Source organism: Callospermophilus lateralis, chromosome 13 (genome assembly GCF_048772815.1).
Source record: "Callospermophilus lateralis isolate mCalLat2 chromosome 13, mCalLat2.hap1, whole genome shotgun sequence".
NCBI lineage: Eukaryota > Metazoa > Chordata > Mammalia > Rodentia > Sciuridae > Callospermophilus > Callospermophilus lateralis.
The window spans coordinates 70,105,463-70,122,423 of NC_135317.1; the positions used below are offsets into that span (position 1 = coordinate 70,105,463).

General features: G+C 35.3%; 1 protein-coding gene across 2 annotated transcripts in view; it reads right to left on the reverse strand.

Moving 5' to 3' along the window:
* The window catches only part of Rps6kc1 (ribosomal protein S6 kinase C1), a 196,616-nt gene that overhangs the window by 117,377 nt on the left and 62,278 nt on the right, over positions 1-16,961 (reverse strand). For both annotated transcript variants that reach the window (XM_076831739.1, XM_076831738.1), the window contains exon 6: positions 4,385-4,747. In XM_076831739.1, coding sequence (XP_076687854.1) covers positions 4,385-4,747 — 363 coding nt within the window. The remainder of the gene's footprint in view (positions 1-4,384; positions 4,748-16,961) is intronic.

Genomic DNA, 16,961 nt, shown 5'->3' on the forward strand with positions numbered 1-16,961 from the left:
GAGAGATAGCAATACTCCCAAAACTTATAGATTTAATATAATTTCTATGAAAATTCCAACTGCCTTTTTTTATACAAACAGAAAAAGCAATTCTCGAATTTATATGAAATGTCAAGGAGACCTAAATAGTTAGAATAATACTGAAAAAAAAAAAAAACTCAAAGGGGTTCATAAATTTAATAATGCTAGAAGTCAATGCATTTGAAGGCAAGATGATCACACCACGATCATCCACTAAAAATGTAGCTCTTACTTTTGCTGGACTTATGCCAAATTAGGCAATAACTTAAAGTCAACTAGAAAATACTTTCACAATACCTTCTGAGTTAACAAACACTGTAAATAATTCAAATAAACCTCAAAGTTGTGATTTTTCATTTCTGAAATTCAACAATACAATATCATATGACTTTTTTCCCTTTATCAAACCAAGACTGATAACCTTTCTCAGGTCCATCCATTCTAAAGCAAACAAGACTATTCTGTTCATTTCCAAATATATATTTATTTAATAAATATTTAACACAAATATTTATTCTTATTCAAAAGAATAAATCAAAGGTCTCAGCTATTTTATACAGCACTTAACTATATATTATTATGAGTACACAGAGACTAACCACATTTAAAGGGACTAAACATATTCTAGAAACAACCCTGCAAAGTATAGCTCAATTTGGAAGCAGTTTAAGTGACTCAAAAGAAATATGGAAGTAGACATGAGTTTGTGGTTTCACCCAGGAAGCCTAATCAAGACCCAATGAGAAACACAGAATGATACAGTGTTCCTGAATACACAAGGTCACAGTTTTTGAAAAATGTATGGCTAGCCCTAAGAACCTAGCACACATCTATCTAGGAATAGGGCAATTATGAAAAATAGCTTGGTGTTGCTTAAAACCATTTAACAGAATAAGAATGGCAGAAAAAATGGTTTGCACCTGTAAGCTGAGTATTCAAAAATAGCAATAAAATTTTCAAAGAAAAATTAAGCATCAATGATATCAAGGAGGTCTTTTCATTATAAATTTCATCACAACATATGTAAGAGATTTCAATGTAAACAAAGAGAAGAGGAGAGGAAAGAGGACAGGAGGATAAAGAACAAATAAGAAGGACAATGAAGACGAAGAAAAGGATTAGAAGATCTTGGCATTTTTACCAAATTTTTAAAAAGTAACACGGATAGCTAAAGCAGCACATCTACCAAATATTTTCAATGAGATAAATACTACGCAATCATGGATCTTATTAACATACTATAGAATTGACAAAAAATCTCATTTTGAAGATTCACCACTCAGTAATATTTTATATTTTCACAAGAAAAAACATTTTATATTCCCTATCACAGAGTCTGATACATGTGAGTAATAAATGCTTACTAAATGATCAACCTGGTGGTAGCTGGGTGAATAAACAATGGACAATGGGAAAGAATGAGTATTAGGCTTTCATTTCTGTGACAAATTACCTAACGTGAACAACTTAAAAGGAGGAAAAGTTTATTTAGGCCCACAGTTTCAGAGGTTCAGCCTAAGGTCAAATGACTCCACTACTCTGGGCTCAAGGTGAGACATAACACCAAGACAGAGAAGTACTCAAGGCAACCAGGAAGCAGAGACAGAAAGGGGAAGGGTCTGCAGGGAAGGTGAGCCCTTCCAGGAATGCCTCCAGTGACCTAATCCCTCCAGTCATGCCCAGCCTTCCTACAGTTACCACCAGTTTAGTCCACTCAAACTAGGAAGGACTGATTAGGTTATAGCTCTCATATTCTAATTGCATTAACACAGGAAGTTTTGGGGGACACCTCCTACCTAAACCGTAACTATATTCAAAACAGAGTATATTTAATACTGGAGAATTGCTACTTCTCCATTTGAAAAAACTTATCTAATTAGGGGGTAATGTGTGAGAAGTAGCACAGTATAGTGGAAAGAAGACATTTAGATTTAGAAAACCTAGATTAAAGCTCTGGCTCAACTCTAACTGGCTGTGTCCCTGAGCAAATTGCTTCATTTATACAAGTCTTAGTTCCTTCACCTGTAAAATGGGGATTACAATAACTACCTTACAAACAAGCAATTTTGGCATCTGGAACAAACTATACCAAACCAGCTCTCAAATCAATTCTGTAATTCATAATGTAGCCCACAGATGGGTATTACTAACAATGCTCACCATCTGGTAGCTTCCTGTTTTAAATAATTATTCTTGCTAAATAGGTGCCAAGCTTTTAGAATCATTATATTAAATGTCTGCACCCTCTAAATTTTGGTACCTTTAGACAAAGCACAAGTACGACCAGACATGGTTCAGCTTAGGGAGTTGACCTGAAGATTAAAAATAACATAAGAAAAACACCTTTATACTGTGACAGGCATGTAATAGATGAGTTGTTACTTAAACATTCATTAACACCTTTCTGCAGTCCATTTGCCACTGTACATTATCACAACTATTCCAGGAAGCCCACCATGAGAATACAGATTAACCATATCAGCATCTTGTAGTAATGTATAACAAGATGGATATGAAAGGATGGTATGTACTTTAGTATTCTCTCCAAAGATTCAATTGACTCCTTCTACCTTGACTTTTAGATTTTCTCTCTCAAGTCCATAAAGACCTGAGAGTCCATGGTGCCATTTCTAGATTAAGGAATAAGAGAAGTGTCAGGTTCAAAAAGAGAATCTGAAATTACCACTATGTAGGCATGCTTCTTTGCTGGATGGGCAAAGAGAACCACTGCTATTGTGCTTTACATCTAGTCTCAGCTGCACAAACTCCAATTAAAGAAGAAAAACATCAAGCAACCTTTATCAGATCTACTAACAATCCAGATAAACTCCTTTAGGATGAATAGTTTAGTAGTAAAGTAACAAAATTTTCCAGCTCCCAAAATCTCTGTGTAAAGTGTTTTTAAATAGCTCTGAAAGATTATTTTCTCTGGATCATCAGATATGCAGATAACTTTTGTGTTCTATCTGCTTTTATTATAAACATGCTAATCCAAACCAAGGTCAAAGGAATAACTGTTATAAAAAGAGTTAAATTAAATATCTATTGGTTTTACTGATTCTAATGATGTTTCAGTAATCCTGGAACAAACTTTCCCCAAGGAAACATCTTTTCTGAGCATAAATGTCAAATCAAGTTCACAAGCTAGAGCCCCCAATTTTCCCACAAATTAAAGGATAATGTCCATATGTCTGTTAGGTGGTAGATTTTTAAACAGAATACACAGACTGGAGTTAAATGTACAGCCATCAGGACTGAAACAGAGGTTCTTTTATATATGGGTTAAATATTAGAATTCTTAAGATGGCAGCTTAGTAAAAACATAGAAAGTAAATAAGAAATGAATAATACTATCATATTATAAATAAACAAAAAAAAAAAGGACTAAAAGCAGTAAGTCAATTATTTAAACTTTTGGGATTCAATAGCACATTAACAATAAAACCCAATCCAGAACAGGACTGGATACTATGGTTTCAGACAGACATGTTAAACAGGAGAAATACGTTTAAATAGTTAAGATTCCTTAAGACAAAGGTCTATCAGGATTAGTGTCAAGTCCCAATGGAGAAATAATTAACCACCATAACCAGCAAAGCAACTAAGTGAAATATTTCTTGTTATTGGTTGATATGTATTTAAAATTCTCATTTTGAAGCAACGATTCTTATTTTTCTGGTGCCATCAAGTGGTAACATTATGAAGTGTTCAAGATTAAATGCAGATAACTTTTAGACAAAAAGATGGCACACTGATGTGCTCAATCTATGTCAATTAAATACCAAGGATGTTTTAGCACATAGCACCAGAAAATCAGAGCAGATTTTTTTGTAATTAATTCCCTCTTTAAACTCCCAAAGAACAACATGGTAAGCAAATCCAAGAACCTTTTACGCTCTTGGTTTAAAAACCTATTTTATTTTATCTTTTCATTGAGAGTAAAAGCACTAAAGAATCTCTGTGAATACTTCTGAGGAACAATGCAGTCAAGTAAGAAAAAAAAATTCTTATTCGTACAAGAGACTTGGAGATGTGTTGACTTTGTTTAAAAAAAAAAAAAAATCCCATTTTGGGGGCTAGAGATATAGCTCAATTGGTAGAGTGCTTGGCTCGAATGCACAAAGCCCTGGGTTCAATCCCCAGCACCACAAAAAAAAAAAAAAAAAAAAAATCATTTTTGTAGATTAACTGATCAAAGTATAGAGTTAAGTACCTCTGATAATCTCACTTGAAGTTCAGTAATTTCTCATTTTCATTCTTGTTCCTATATAAGATTATACAGAAGATATAGTTATATGTACATTTCCCCCCACATACCAACATAAGAACATGCCAAAACATATTAATGTATATAAAATTGTACCTTGAACACCTTCTAGGAGTAAATCAACTCCCTTCCTATAAAAATCAGAAGCAGCTTCATAGTCGTCTTCCTCTTCCTTTTTTAAAGCCAGCTTTATTAATTCTCCTGCTTTCTCCAAATAATCTCTCTTGCCAAGCTTAGATTTTAAACTGCCAGGAAAGAGGCTACGACTTTCCCGTTCTTCTTCTGTTTTGTTCTGTTCACTGTCAGAAGCAACAGCTCCTAATGCTGAAGAATCCGAAGAAAGATTGAGACCAAAAGTTCTACTGGGAGAATTCTGATTGGAAGCCATTCCATCATCTAACTCGGCAAGAGAATCCACATCAACAGTAAGAGATATCAGATCACTGTCACTGGAGAAGCCTAGAAATATGATCACAATAGTAAACATATTAAATTGAGCATCAGCCAAAAGAATACAAATCACTCTAGCTGTTCATTTTTTCATACAATCCAATTCAATTAGGAAGGCTGTAATTTACTGATGGAAGTCAGTGTCTAGCAATTTATTTGAGCGTAGTTCATTCACTTTTATACCATCTCTTTATAACCCTGGAAAATAATTTGCTTACCTTAATCACCAAACTAAAATTGAAGACAAGCTTTGATCTAGCCTTATCAAAACCAAGATCTTGAAAACTGTTGCTTGCACACATAGCTGCTGTAAACAACAGCATTATCATAAGGCACAAAGGGTAAGAGTTTTGGAGTCATACCAAAAAAGTACTTCAATAGCAGTTCTTAAAATGTACTGTGTGACTAAGAGGAAGTTCCTTAAATTTTACTTATTGGGCAAATTTCTAAATGAGAAACTGTTAATGCATATGAGCTATAATAGACTATCATGAAATTATAACCACTATGACAATTAAATAAAAATTATATAATGATTAAATAATGCATCTTCAGGTATGCCTTCAGGTACCCATGCACATCTGGAAAATGTACACTATTAAGATTTTTAAAAGAATTGAAATTTGGGCTGGGGTTGTGCCTTAGCAGTAGAGCGCTTGCCTAGCACGTGTGAGGCCCTGGGTTCAATCCTCAGCATCACATAAAAATAAATAAATAAAACAAAGGTATTGTGTTCAACTACAACTAAAAAAATATAATTTTTTGTATTTATTTAATTGTAAATGAACACACATTATCTTTATTTATTTTTATGTGGTGCTGAGGATTGAACCCAGTACCTCACACATGCGAGGCAAGCACTTTACCACTGAGCTACAGCCTAAGCCCCCTAAAAAAAAAAAGAATTAAAATTTTAGACAATTTTGTTTTGGTCTGTTTTAGAAACAAAGCTGGACTATATTTGTACCTTAGTTTTCAGACCAAAAAATAAAAAATGAATAATAAATTCTACTGAACTATTTAATATTTAAAAGCAAGAATTTCTTCACCCATTTAATTAATTTCATAGTAAATTAAGTATGTTCTACAAAAACAGACAGCAAACTTTCTGGCCTTGGAACTTCCTTTCACATTCTTAAAAATGGTGATTCCAAAAAGCTTTTGGGTAATGTGAATTGTATCTCTAAATACTTACTAACATTGTATTGATACTAAGAAAGACTGAGAAATACTTTTAAATAAAACATTAAAGACCACTGATAAATTCTATGAAAAATAACTTCTATGTGACAAAACAAAAATATCTATTGAGAGATGATTTTGGAAAATCTTGTTAATGTCCAGCTTAAGAGAAGATGAATAGATTCTCATATCTGATTCTACATACCATCTATTGTCATATTTTTTTGGTCAAAAGATATGAAGAAAATGTCACATAGATGTACCATTGAAAAAGAAACAAGTGTTTTCGTACTCTTTTCAGATTACTGTGTACATTGTTCTTTAATAAGACATCAAAACTCCACAAGCAATAGCTTCTTAAATCTAGCTGTACTGTGAAATATAAGATTCTATCAATGAAATGTCCATTTTTATTACATTCAAATCATTCGACTATCTTTTATACTGAATGAATCTTTTACCCATGCTTAAGTTTGTGACAACAAATTGAAAATACTGGTTTACTGAGTTACACAGATCTTCCAAATGTTTTCCCCACATTTCATTAATACAACATCCAAAATAATCATAATTGTTAATACCATCACCAATCTCATCAGAAAATCCTTTAAGTATATGGAAGTTGTCAAACTCAAAATAGCAAACAGAAATGATCCAAAACTCTTACTTTGGGGTTGAAAATTCTAATTTTATCACTGGCAGTAAACACTATCAGTTGTTTTCCTTGAAGTGTCAGCTTACTTCAATCACTTTCAAGAAAAACTTTGCCAAGTATACAAGTTTGAATAACAATAGTTTATCAATTGTTGTTTCAAGCAAAATGGTGTCCCATTAAAAAATAAATAAATAAACAAGTGGTTTGGCTCATAACTTGAAAAACTACACAAATGATTTCCTCACTACATACTGATAGTTCAATATGCAAAGGGCTTTATATGTATCTTTCCTATTTTGTCACAAAGAATATTCAAGAAGACATGTACCCAAAGGCTGATATTTAATAAAATTAACAGTTTTCACTGCTTTATCAAAAACATTCTTAAGAAAAATCAGCATTGGTTTTACTACAAGTATATGCAATGTTTACTGCTGAGTCAGGCATCACTGTCCTGATTCATGCGTAGACATAGCAGTTTCACCCCCACTACTTTTGCAATAATCAGTTCAAATGTCAACACAGTGGAAAGGCAAAGAATGTCCTAATACTATTATCTCTTCTATATTTTTGCCTGTGGAGCCCCTGAAAAGACCTGAAGAATACCCAGAGGTCTGAAGACCACATTTTGAGAGCCTCAGATCTACAGCATTATATAGGAGTCACAATTGTGTTTTATAAAAAAAAAGAATTTAGGAACGCCTATGAGACCTGCATCACAATTGAATATTAACTGCTAAGTTAATATTCTAAGAAAATACATCTTAAAAAATGTATGCTAAGAAAATACATTTTTAAAAAAATTGTTTCCTTTGGGTTAAATGCTAAATCAAAACTAAACATGGAAATCCAAAACTGAAGTCTCTGCACTTTTCCTCCTAATATTCCAAATAAACCACTCTGTAAATTGGGAATTCTCTATTTCTAGAGACTAGGATAGGTATTCTCATGTAAGCAATATATTAAGGACCTTCCATAAAAAAAATTATGAATGCATAAAAAAAACTGAAGGTGGATTAGAATTTACAAATGTAAGATCAGAGATCAGTAAACTTTTTTTCTATAAAGGGTCTAAGAGAAAATATTTTAGGCTTTTCCAACCATATGATCTCTGTTGTAGCTATTCAACTTTGCTGTTGAAGCACAAAAGCAGCCATCATCTACATATAAATGAATAAGCATGGCTTTATTCCAATAAAACTTTATTTATGGATACTGAAATTTTAATTCCATATAATTTTACATCACAAAATAATATGTTCAGGTGTTTATTCAACCAAAAATGTAAAAAACATTCATAGCTCATAGGCCATAGGAAAATATGGGCCATTGTTTGCCAACCTCTATTATAAACTCAAATTGCTTACTTAACATCAATAAAGTAAGTTAGAGTAAAAACATATAACTGGCAGCTAAGCTAAATTTTCAAATCAGTTTTAGACACTACTTTGGCACTCTGTCAATATATCCTTGTTTTCATTTTTTTTCCCAGAAAACTTTAGAATCCGCACTAAGTATTAATTCTGTTCCCCAAAAGCAACAGATTCCATTAAGCCCACAATCTCAACTGGAATTCATTGGACCTAGTGAAAATCATTTCAATTCCCTGACATTTCAGTTATACAGGCAGTACTCCATAACCAAAATCTTTTATACCAATCTTAAAAGTTATTCATATTAGTAGTCTTTTTAATGTTTTATGTATTTCAATGCAAATCTATTTCCTTTAATGATACCAAGTGGACTAGATAATCTACTAATACACAATTTAGTTGAAAACAAATGTTTTGGTTTATACAACTAATCACAGAAGAAAGGAAATGCTGTGTTACAGATCTTTTGTCTGTTCTCTGGTGTCTTGTCACTGTAACCTTCAAACCATCTATCACATTGTTTTATTTCATGCTTTGCTGCATTTTCCTTTCTAACAAGAACAATAATACCAAAGGGCAAGGGGGTAAAGTTATGTGTACTCAGTTTCTCGGCTTTTGACCACAAAAATCTAAGAACATAGAAATACTTCCTGTTATCTTTGTAACCTTATTTTATTAGCAAAGGGAATCATAATTAAATGAAATTAGATCAGAAAAGTAAAACATCTAGGGAGAAAGTCAGATAGCAAAAGTAAGTAAATAAATATTATACATAAAATGTTCACTTCTCAAATTCTTCCTAGTTTTAAATGAAGAATCTTTAAAAGCAAGCAAACATCAACAAAAATACTAACAGGTTATGAAAAGGTGTTTTGTTTTGTTTTTCCTTTTCCTTTTCTTTCTTTTTTTTTTTTTTTTTTTAAGCCAAATTGGGGAAAACAAAGAGAAACAAAAATTTTGATTTCTGGTTTAACCTTTCTGGGAGACAATTTAACAAAGCATATCAAAGACACAAGAACTGCTTATATTTTTCACCAAAGAAATTTGGCAATTTATGCCAAAATCAATCAGAGATATGCAGAAAGCTCCATGTATAAAAATGTTCCTCATAAAAAGTAGTGAAAATTTGGAGATAACAAATTCCTAACAATAGAAGATTATGATACCTCACTATGATTAACTATTATACAGCTTTAAAATCATGTTGTAGAAGACTTTCAATGTTAATGTTTTCATGATATATAAAAACAAATGGCAAAATAGTATGGATACTATAATTCTAACTGGAAAACAAAGACTAAAAAACAGTCTAGGAAGATACACTAAGTATTAATAGCAATTTTTCTCTGTATAGTAAGATTACAGGGGATTCTATAATACAGAATTTCACACAATTCTTTGTGTGCAAAGTCCTTAAGCTTGGTATCTGAAAAATATCAAAAAAAGATGCTGCAAGAGTTAAAAAGTAGGAATTTGGTAATAAAGCTATATGAACATTATTTATAAAATATGGGTCCTCCAACAACCAGTGGTAAGGAATTCCAAACTTTAAAAAGAAAGCAGACGTGATTACAAAGACAGGTGGGTTTACTCCTGACACTGCTCCTCCTTGCCTACCTTATTCCTTTACTTCTCCTGTTAAGCAGCACCTGACCAAGTTTGAAAAGCATAACCCTACCAAATCTCCTTGATCATTCACTGCCACTATTCATCTTGCACTACTTGTGGACATCTCTCTTTTCCATATTTGAGCAATTCCTAAATTCCATTCTTACCCCAACCTGCTCACAGAGATGATTTGTTTGTCTGTCTGTTTGTTTTCAGTGCTGAGGATGAAACACAAGGCCTTAAACATGCTAGGCAAACACTCTACCACTAAGGAAGTTAGGTCACTGAGAGTGTATCTTTGGAAAGGATACTGGGATCCTAGCCCCTTCCCATTTGCTTCCTGGCCTCTATGAGGTAAATAGTTTCCTCCACCATGTGCTCTTACCATGTTAAACTGCCTTGACACAGGCCCAAAAGCAACAGAGTTGACTGACCATTGACTAAACCCTCTGAAACCATGAGCCAAAATAAACCTTTCCTCCTAATAAATTGTTTACATTAGGTATTTTGTCATATTGATGAAAAGTTTATTAAAACACATTTTAAAACTCCCTTTGCTTTTATAGCTATGTCATGTATATGTCTGTGTGTATATATGTATATATATATATATGTATACACACATATATACACACACATATATGAATATACACATATATGTATTCAGTACCTAGTTTATTCACCTTATATCCTAAATACAATAAGCTTAATACAGTGTTTGTTCAATTCTTAGAAACTGTGGTCCTATAGCTTAACTTGTTTTACATAAAGCTATACATAAATTTCACACAGAATCTAAAACCCACAAAGAAAGTTAACAAGTAAGATATGGGGAACAACAAGCAAATAATAAGGTCTCTATTTAGATAAGTAAAAGAAACATGCAAGATTAGGCAGGGCAACCACTGATACTTGATATAATATAGAGAATATATGTCAAAGTTAAACCAACCTGAAGTCAATCCATCCTTACAGGGGCCCTCTAGGCCACCACAAGAGTAAAAGGTGCCTCCTTCACCAACATCATCAAGTCAGAAACCTAGGCCTTTGGGGGAAGTGATGCAAGCGGGGGAAGTCAAAGGTTCTATGAAAGCATTCTGCCTCCAGGTTCATATCACAGAGATTCCAGTCACAGGGCTATTAGAGGGCCCCAGGTGACTTGTTAAAAAGCAGCTACAGACAACGAGGGGTTTATTTAGCATCCCAGTTCACCTACCTACCCTCATCTCTGTGCTTTGAACTGCTGAGAGTAGGGCAGTATAGCGAAATCTGTCTAGGACACCAACTCTGAAAGACAGGCCCCGGGGGAAAGGTTGAGCTGTCACAGGAAAAAAATCTTTATACTATAAGCTATCAGAAATCCGCATTTGAAGACCATCTGTAAAAAGAGATCAGTCTCCTTTAGTACAACAGGTGGGCTCTCATGGGTGACTATATATAAAATACATGGCCTCATTACTATTAGCTGATAACTTTCACTAAACTCTGAGGTTCAAATATTGCCATAGTCAACCAAAGGGAATTTCTACTTGTCCTAGTAGCAATCACTCATGCTTCACACACAAAACCAAGACATCTAACCAGCAGAACAGAAGTTACCTGCAGGTAGAAAACACAGAGATCAGTTTCCATTAAGAAGCCCTAACAAATATGATTTTAAGTGATAACCTACATGTAAAGCTTAATCTAGTTGAGATTCTTACATTTGTTGCCACATTTGTCACTTAGTAATAGCTACTATTACTAACAAGAACCATTTCCTTAATGTTTCATATGTTTAAAAACATCCTTGGGATATGTCTATGCCTCACCCTTGAAAATTTATGAAAAGAGCATCAATATCTGATGTGCATTTGGTGAAAAACTAAGTTCAGAATCATAATTACAACCTAATACTGTTGTCATAAACAATAAAGCTCTATCACTTGGCTTCACTTTCTACCCAAAGAACTTTCATTCTGCTACTCTTCATAACCTTCTCTGGACTCAAGCATTTCAAAACTGCTCCCAATGGTCATGGAGGTCACACTGCACTTTCAATACCACATATGTATCCTCCCTGCCATAAAATTAAATCTGAATTGCAAAATTTAGTTCTGGGAGTGTTATCAAATACCTGTAATGCTTTAGATACATGGTTTAAACCCTTTGAAACTCCAAATTTTTAGTTGTAAAGTAAGGGATTTATATCATCTCTAATGTTTCTTGTACTCTAATTCCTTGTACTCTGTTTCTTGTACTCTGATTACTTCAACATTTTATGAACTTTTTATTATTTAATCCATAGGACCCCTAACCATCTCATATCCAATAGTATTCTCAACACCCCTGGGTTTTTAAAAGTCAATACTTATGATTTGCATCATCTGTTTGTTCTTATATACTTACACATACTGACATATTCTCTCTCATTTGTGCTTACCATTAGAAAAAGGAACTATTCTTTTTCTCTATTTAAGCTTTCCCACTAAAGAAAATTCAATTAATAAGGGGCAATGAATAAAATAAAGATGGGTAAAGAAGCACTTAAAAGGAAAAAGAATGTCTTTAAGCTAAGTAAACCAATATTAACAATATAACCAATATAACACAGAAGGGTCTAGAATGATGTTAGCTGTAAGACAGAGTTCTCATGGTGCCACCTTGTGGACATTTGTTGAATAAAACTCTACTTTAACTTTTCCTTGACTTTCTATATTTTCTCATATTGTATTACACCCTGTACTGCACAGACTTTAAGTTAAACTATTTTTCTTTTCTTTTTCTCCATATACTGAGGGACTGAACCCATCAGGCACTTTAACCCATTAAACTACATCCCTTTTTATTTATTTTTTAAACAGTTGGATCAGGGTCTAGCTAAATTGCAGAGGCTGGCCTTGAATTTGGTATCCTCCTGACTCACCTTGGTCTTCCAAGTCACTAGGATTACAGATGGGCACCACCACACCTGGCTTAAAATTTATCTTAAAAGCAGCCTTAATCGATCTATTTAAGAATAACTCTCTTTAAAAATGATTCTGCCTCAAAGCATAAGCTTTTAAATCCATTAAATGAAAACAGTACATGTAATCAAAATATAAAATAAATAAGATTTCTATAAAGAAATTTTTGATCAAATTAAATAATTATATACTTTCTGTTATGGTTTGGATGATAGGTGTCCCATCAAAGCTCACTTGTGAGATAATTCAAGAAAGCTTAGAGGTGAAATGACTAGGCTATGAGAATCTTACCTAATCAGTGTGTTAGTCCACTGGTAGGGATTAACTGAGTGATGGCTATGGGCTGGTGGGGTATGGCTGGAGGGGTTGGGTCATTGGGGTGTGCATCTATAGTACATACTTTGTCTGTGATGAGGAGAGTCTCTCTCTGCTTCCTAGCCAGGTCCTGACCTGCTTTTTTTTTTGCCACACTCTTACACAATGATATTCTTACTCACCTTGAGCCACAAAAAATGGAGCCAGCTGTCTATGGATTGAGACCTCTGAAACTGTGAGCCCCCAAATAAGCTTTTCCTCTTTAAAATTGTTCTTGTCAGGTCTTTTGATCACAACAGCAACAAAGCTAACTAAAATAGAAAATGGTACTGGAAGTGGGGCTGTTGCTGTGACTAACCTGACTATGTTGTTCAGAAGCTTTTGGAGTTTTTTGAAACTTGTGGGAAGAATTTTGGAAAGGTTAGTGATAAAAACTGGGAAAGCTTTAGATTGTAAGTGGACATAAGGATTGCCTTAGGCCTTAGGCCTTAGCCCAAGCATCTCCATTTTAAAAACTCCACTTTGAAACCTGTAGTCTCATGCCTATGGAGCCCTCCAATATGATCATCAGGCATAGCCCCTGACATAAACAAGTCAATTCTCCCTACCCTGGCAAGCTCAGACCAAATGCTTTAACCCCAGGGCAAATGACGTCACTGAGAAATCCAGTGGCAGCAGATAGGGATGAAAGGGTGGTCAGAAGCCCCAAGATTTAGTGTAAATGATGGAGCAAATGAACAGACATCCAGCTGGCGGACACGGAGCCCTCATGCTGGAGAGCCTAATGAAGACCTGGACTGACATCCTAACTCTTCTCATCATTTGCCTGATCCTCTGCATCTTCCTCACCGCTCTCAAACTCTACAGCCACACCTTGGCCCTGGTGAGAACTTCAACTTCTCCCTATGACCTTCTCCTCAACTGGCCATCAGCTCCTCACCAGGAGAAGCCTGCCTTGGTTCCTGATCTGATCACCATAGTCTGAGTAAGTGTGCATCTGCTAGACTTAAAGTCTAAGGCTTGAAACTTTTGATCTAACACTTGAGCTTAGCATGTAGAGGGAAATGTCATGAGCCTATCAGATTAAGTGTGTTTGCAGTGCTCAGGATTAATCTAGAATTGTTTTCTGTGAATTGATTATGCCTACCATTAAAGATTGTCGTTTTCTTGATTAAGAACCTATAGAAGGGGGAGCTTGAGAGAAATAGATGAACTCTAGATGGGGCAGAGGGGTGGGAGGGGGCATGGGGTTGGAAATGATAATGGAATGTGATGGACATCATTATCCAGAGTACATGTATGAAGACACGAATTGGTGTGAATATACTTTGTATACAACCAGAGATATAAAAAATTTGTGCTCTATATGTGTAAGGTGTAATGCATTCTGTGTCATTTATAAATAAAAAAATAATACAAAAAAGAACCTATAGAGTGAAATTATATTTAGTGATTTGAGTGATTAAGCATTGAAAAGGGCAGAAGCGCATGGACATTCTTTATTTCTCCCCCTGACAACATAAGTCACACCTTTTGCCCTCCCAACAGTGGAATATAATGGGCCATTCTACTGTGAGTTCAAAAGACCAGAATGCCAATATCACAGTGGACTGTAAAAATTGTTCTGATGAGAACTGAGAAGGAAAGGAGTCAAGGAAATTTGACCAGAGGCTATTCGTATTACGTTCTGGCTAAGAAGTATTTTGCCCATGTTCTGAGACTTTCTTTGAAGCTGATTTTAAATGCCATGGAATTCTTAATTTGGTGGGGAAAATGTCTAGGCATCATAGCATTCAGTTGGTGGCATGATTATTGCCGTTACCATTTAGCCAAATTTACCGTGATAACTGGGAGCATGAAGATTTGAAAAAGCTTCACTTTGGTCAGAAAACTGCCAGTAAAACTAGTGCTAAGGGATATGTGGTAGTTACAGACATTACAGCCACTAAAGAAAAGATAAATACTTTGACCAGAAACAATAGGAGACATGGCTTGAGGGCATCTCAGGAACTGGCAAGACCATACCCATCTCAGGATAAAGGGTATAAAAGTAAAAATTCCTTTGAGAAAAGACCATGAGGGCACCCTACTTACTCAGGAGGGCCTAGGAAGATGTTTCACCATGCTCAGCCAGAAAGGCAATCAGAGGCTGCGGCAGCCAAGGTTCTAAGAGGTTTGGCTACTGCTGAGGTGGCAGAAGACCTGGTATCAACCAGGTAGTACTGGTTCTGCAGGAGGGCGGGATGCTAGAGTTAGGGGGTCATGGAGGCTTCCACTGAGATTTCAAAGGCAGGCCTGGGAAGCCAGACAAAGTACAGCAGGGTGGGAGTTCCTGCGGGCAGCTCCTGATAGGGTGATACATTAGATGTGAGAAGAAAGATAAAGCTGCAGGGAGACCCCCAAGATTAAGAAATGACAGTACTGGGGAATATCTGCCAACGAAAGCTGCAGGGATTGAGCACAGACAAACCAACAGGGAAGCCATGTAGGCTGCAACCAGCAAAGCCACAGGGGCGGAGCTACACAAGCCCTTTGGAGAGAACACACAATGCCAGCAGATACCAGCAGATGCCAGCAGATGCCAGACATGGAACTGGACTTGTTCGCCAGCTGGATTTCAGTCTTGTTTTGATCCCACCCCTTCTTTCTATGTCCCTATTTCTCCCTGGTAGAATGGAAATGTTTATTTTGTACCTTTATTTACTGGATACATGTATAACCTGCTTTTGATTTAGCTCACAATGAGAGTTTGCTTTAAGTCTCCAAGGAGACTTTAGAGTTGGACTTTTGGGCAATGCTAATGTGATGGATACTCTTGAAAATGGATTAAATACACTTTGCAATGTGTAATAAGCAAGAGCTTTTGGGGGCCTGTGGTGGAAATGTTACAGTTTAGATGTGAGGTGTCCCCCAAAAGCTTATGTATGAGACAATACAAGAAGGATTAGAGGTGAAATGATTGGGTTATGAGAGCTTTAATCCAAAAAGTTAATTAATTCCCACACAGGGATTAACTGAATGGTAAATGAAGGCAGACAGGGTGAGGCTAGAGGAAGTAGATCCCTGGGGGCATGCCTTTTATACCCATCCTCTCCCTCTCTTCTCCTCTCCTCTCTTCTTCTCTCTCCCTAACCCCCTTCCAGGTGCCCTGTTCCTAGCTGTTTTCCTCTGCCACTCTCTTCCACCATGATGCCTGCCTTACTTCAGCCCCAAGGAATGGAGTCAGCTGTCTGTGAACTAATGTGAATGGAGTCAGCTGTCTGTGAGCCCCAAAATAAACTTTTCCTTTTAAAACTATTCTTGTCAGGTCTTTTGGTCACAACAGCAAAAAAGCTGACTGAAACACTTTCCCCAATTAGTCCTCCAATATTTTAATTATAATCAACACTTCAGTATAACAGTTTAACCACAATCTTTGTGCTTGTCTACATATAGAAAAGAATTGCCTTTTCATCAAATAAACACATAAATCTTGAGCTAAATGTCATTTTAGGGAAACCCTTATAAAAATTAGCAATATATGCTATCCTCCAAAAATATCTGCAATATATTATATATAATATATGTGTGTGTGTGTGTGTGTGTGTGTGTGTGTGTATGTATATATATATATATATATATATATATATATATATATATAATATATTCTATACCTCATTTAATCTAAAATGGCTGGTTAGCTGGGTACCATGATGTATGCCTATAATCGTGATTCAAGAGATTAAGACAGGAAGATTGCAAGTTCAAGGCCAGCCTTAGCAAATTTAGTAACCCTATGCAACTTAGCCAAGACCCTGTCTGAAAAAAGAAAGCAAAAAGGGTTAGGAAATGGTATAGTACTCCTGAGCTCAATTCTCAGCACCAAACAAATAAATAAGTAAATGGATGGTTTAAGACTGCTTAATAGATCATTTCTTATCTCCATCAGTGTTACAATGAGTACTTGTGAGTTCTTAATTCATAATTCACAGACATCCTCCCCACTGAACTCCCCCCTAAAAAAACTGGTAGATTTTGCTATTACAAGGCACATCTAAAAATCATAAGATCTGGGCTGGGGGATATAGCTCAGTTGATAGAGTGCATGCCTTGCATGCACAAGGCCCTGGGTTCGATCCCCAGCACCACCAAAAAAAAAAAAAAAA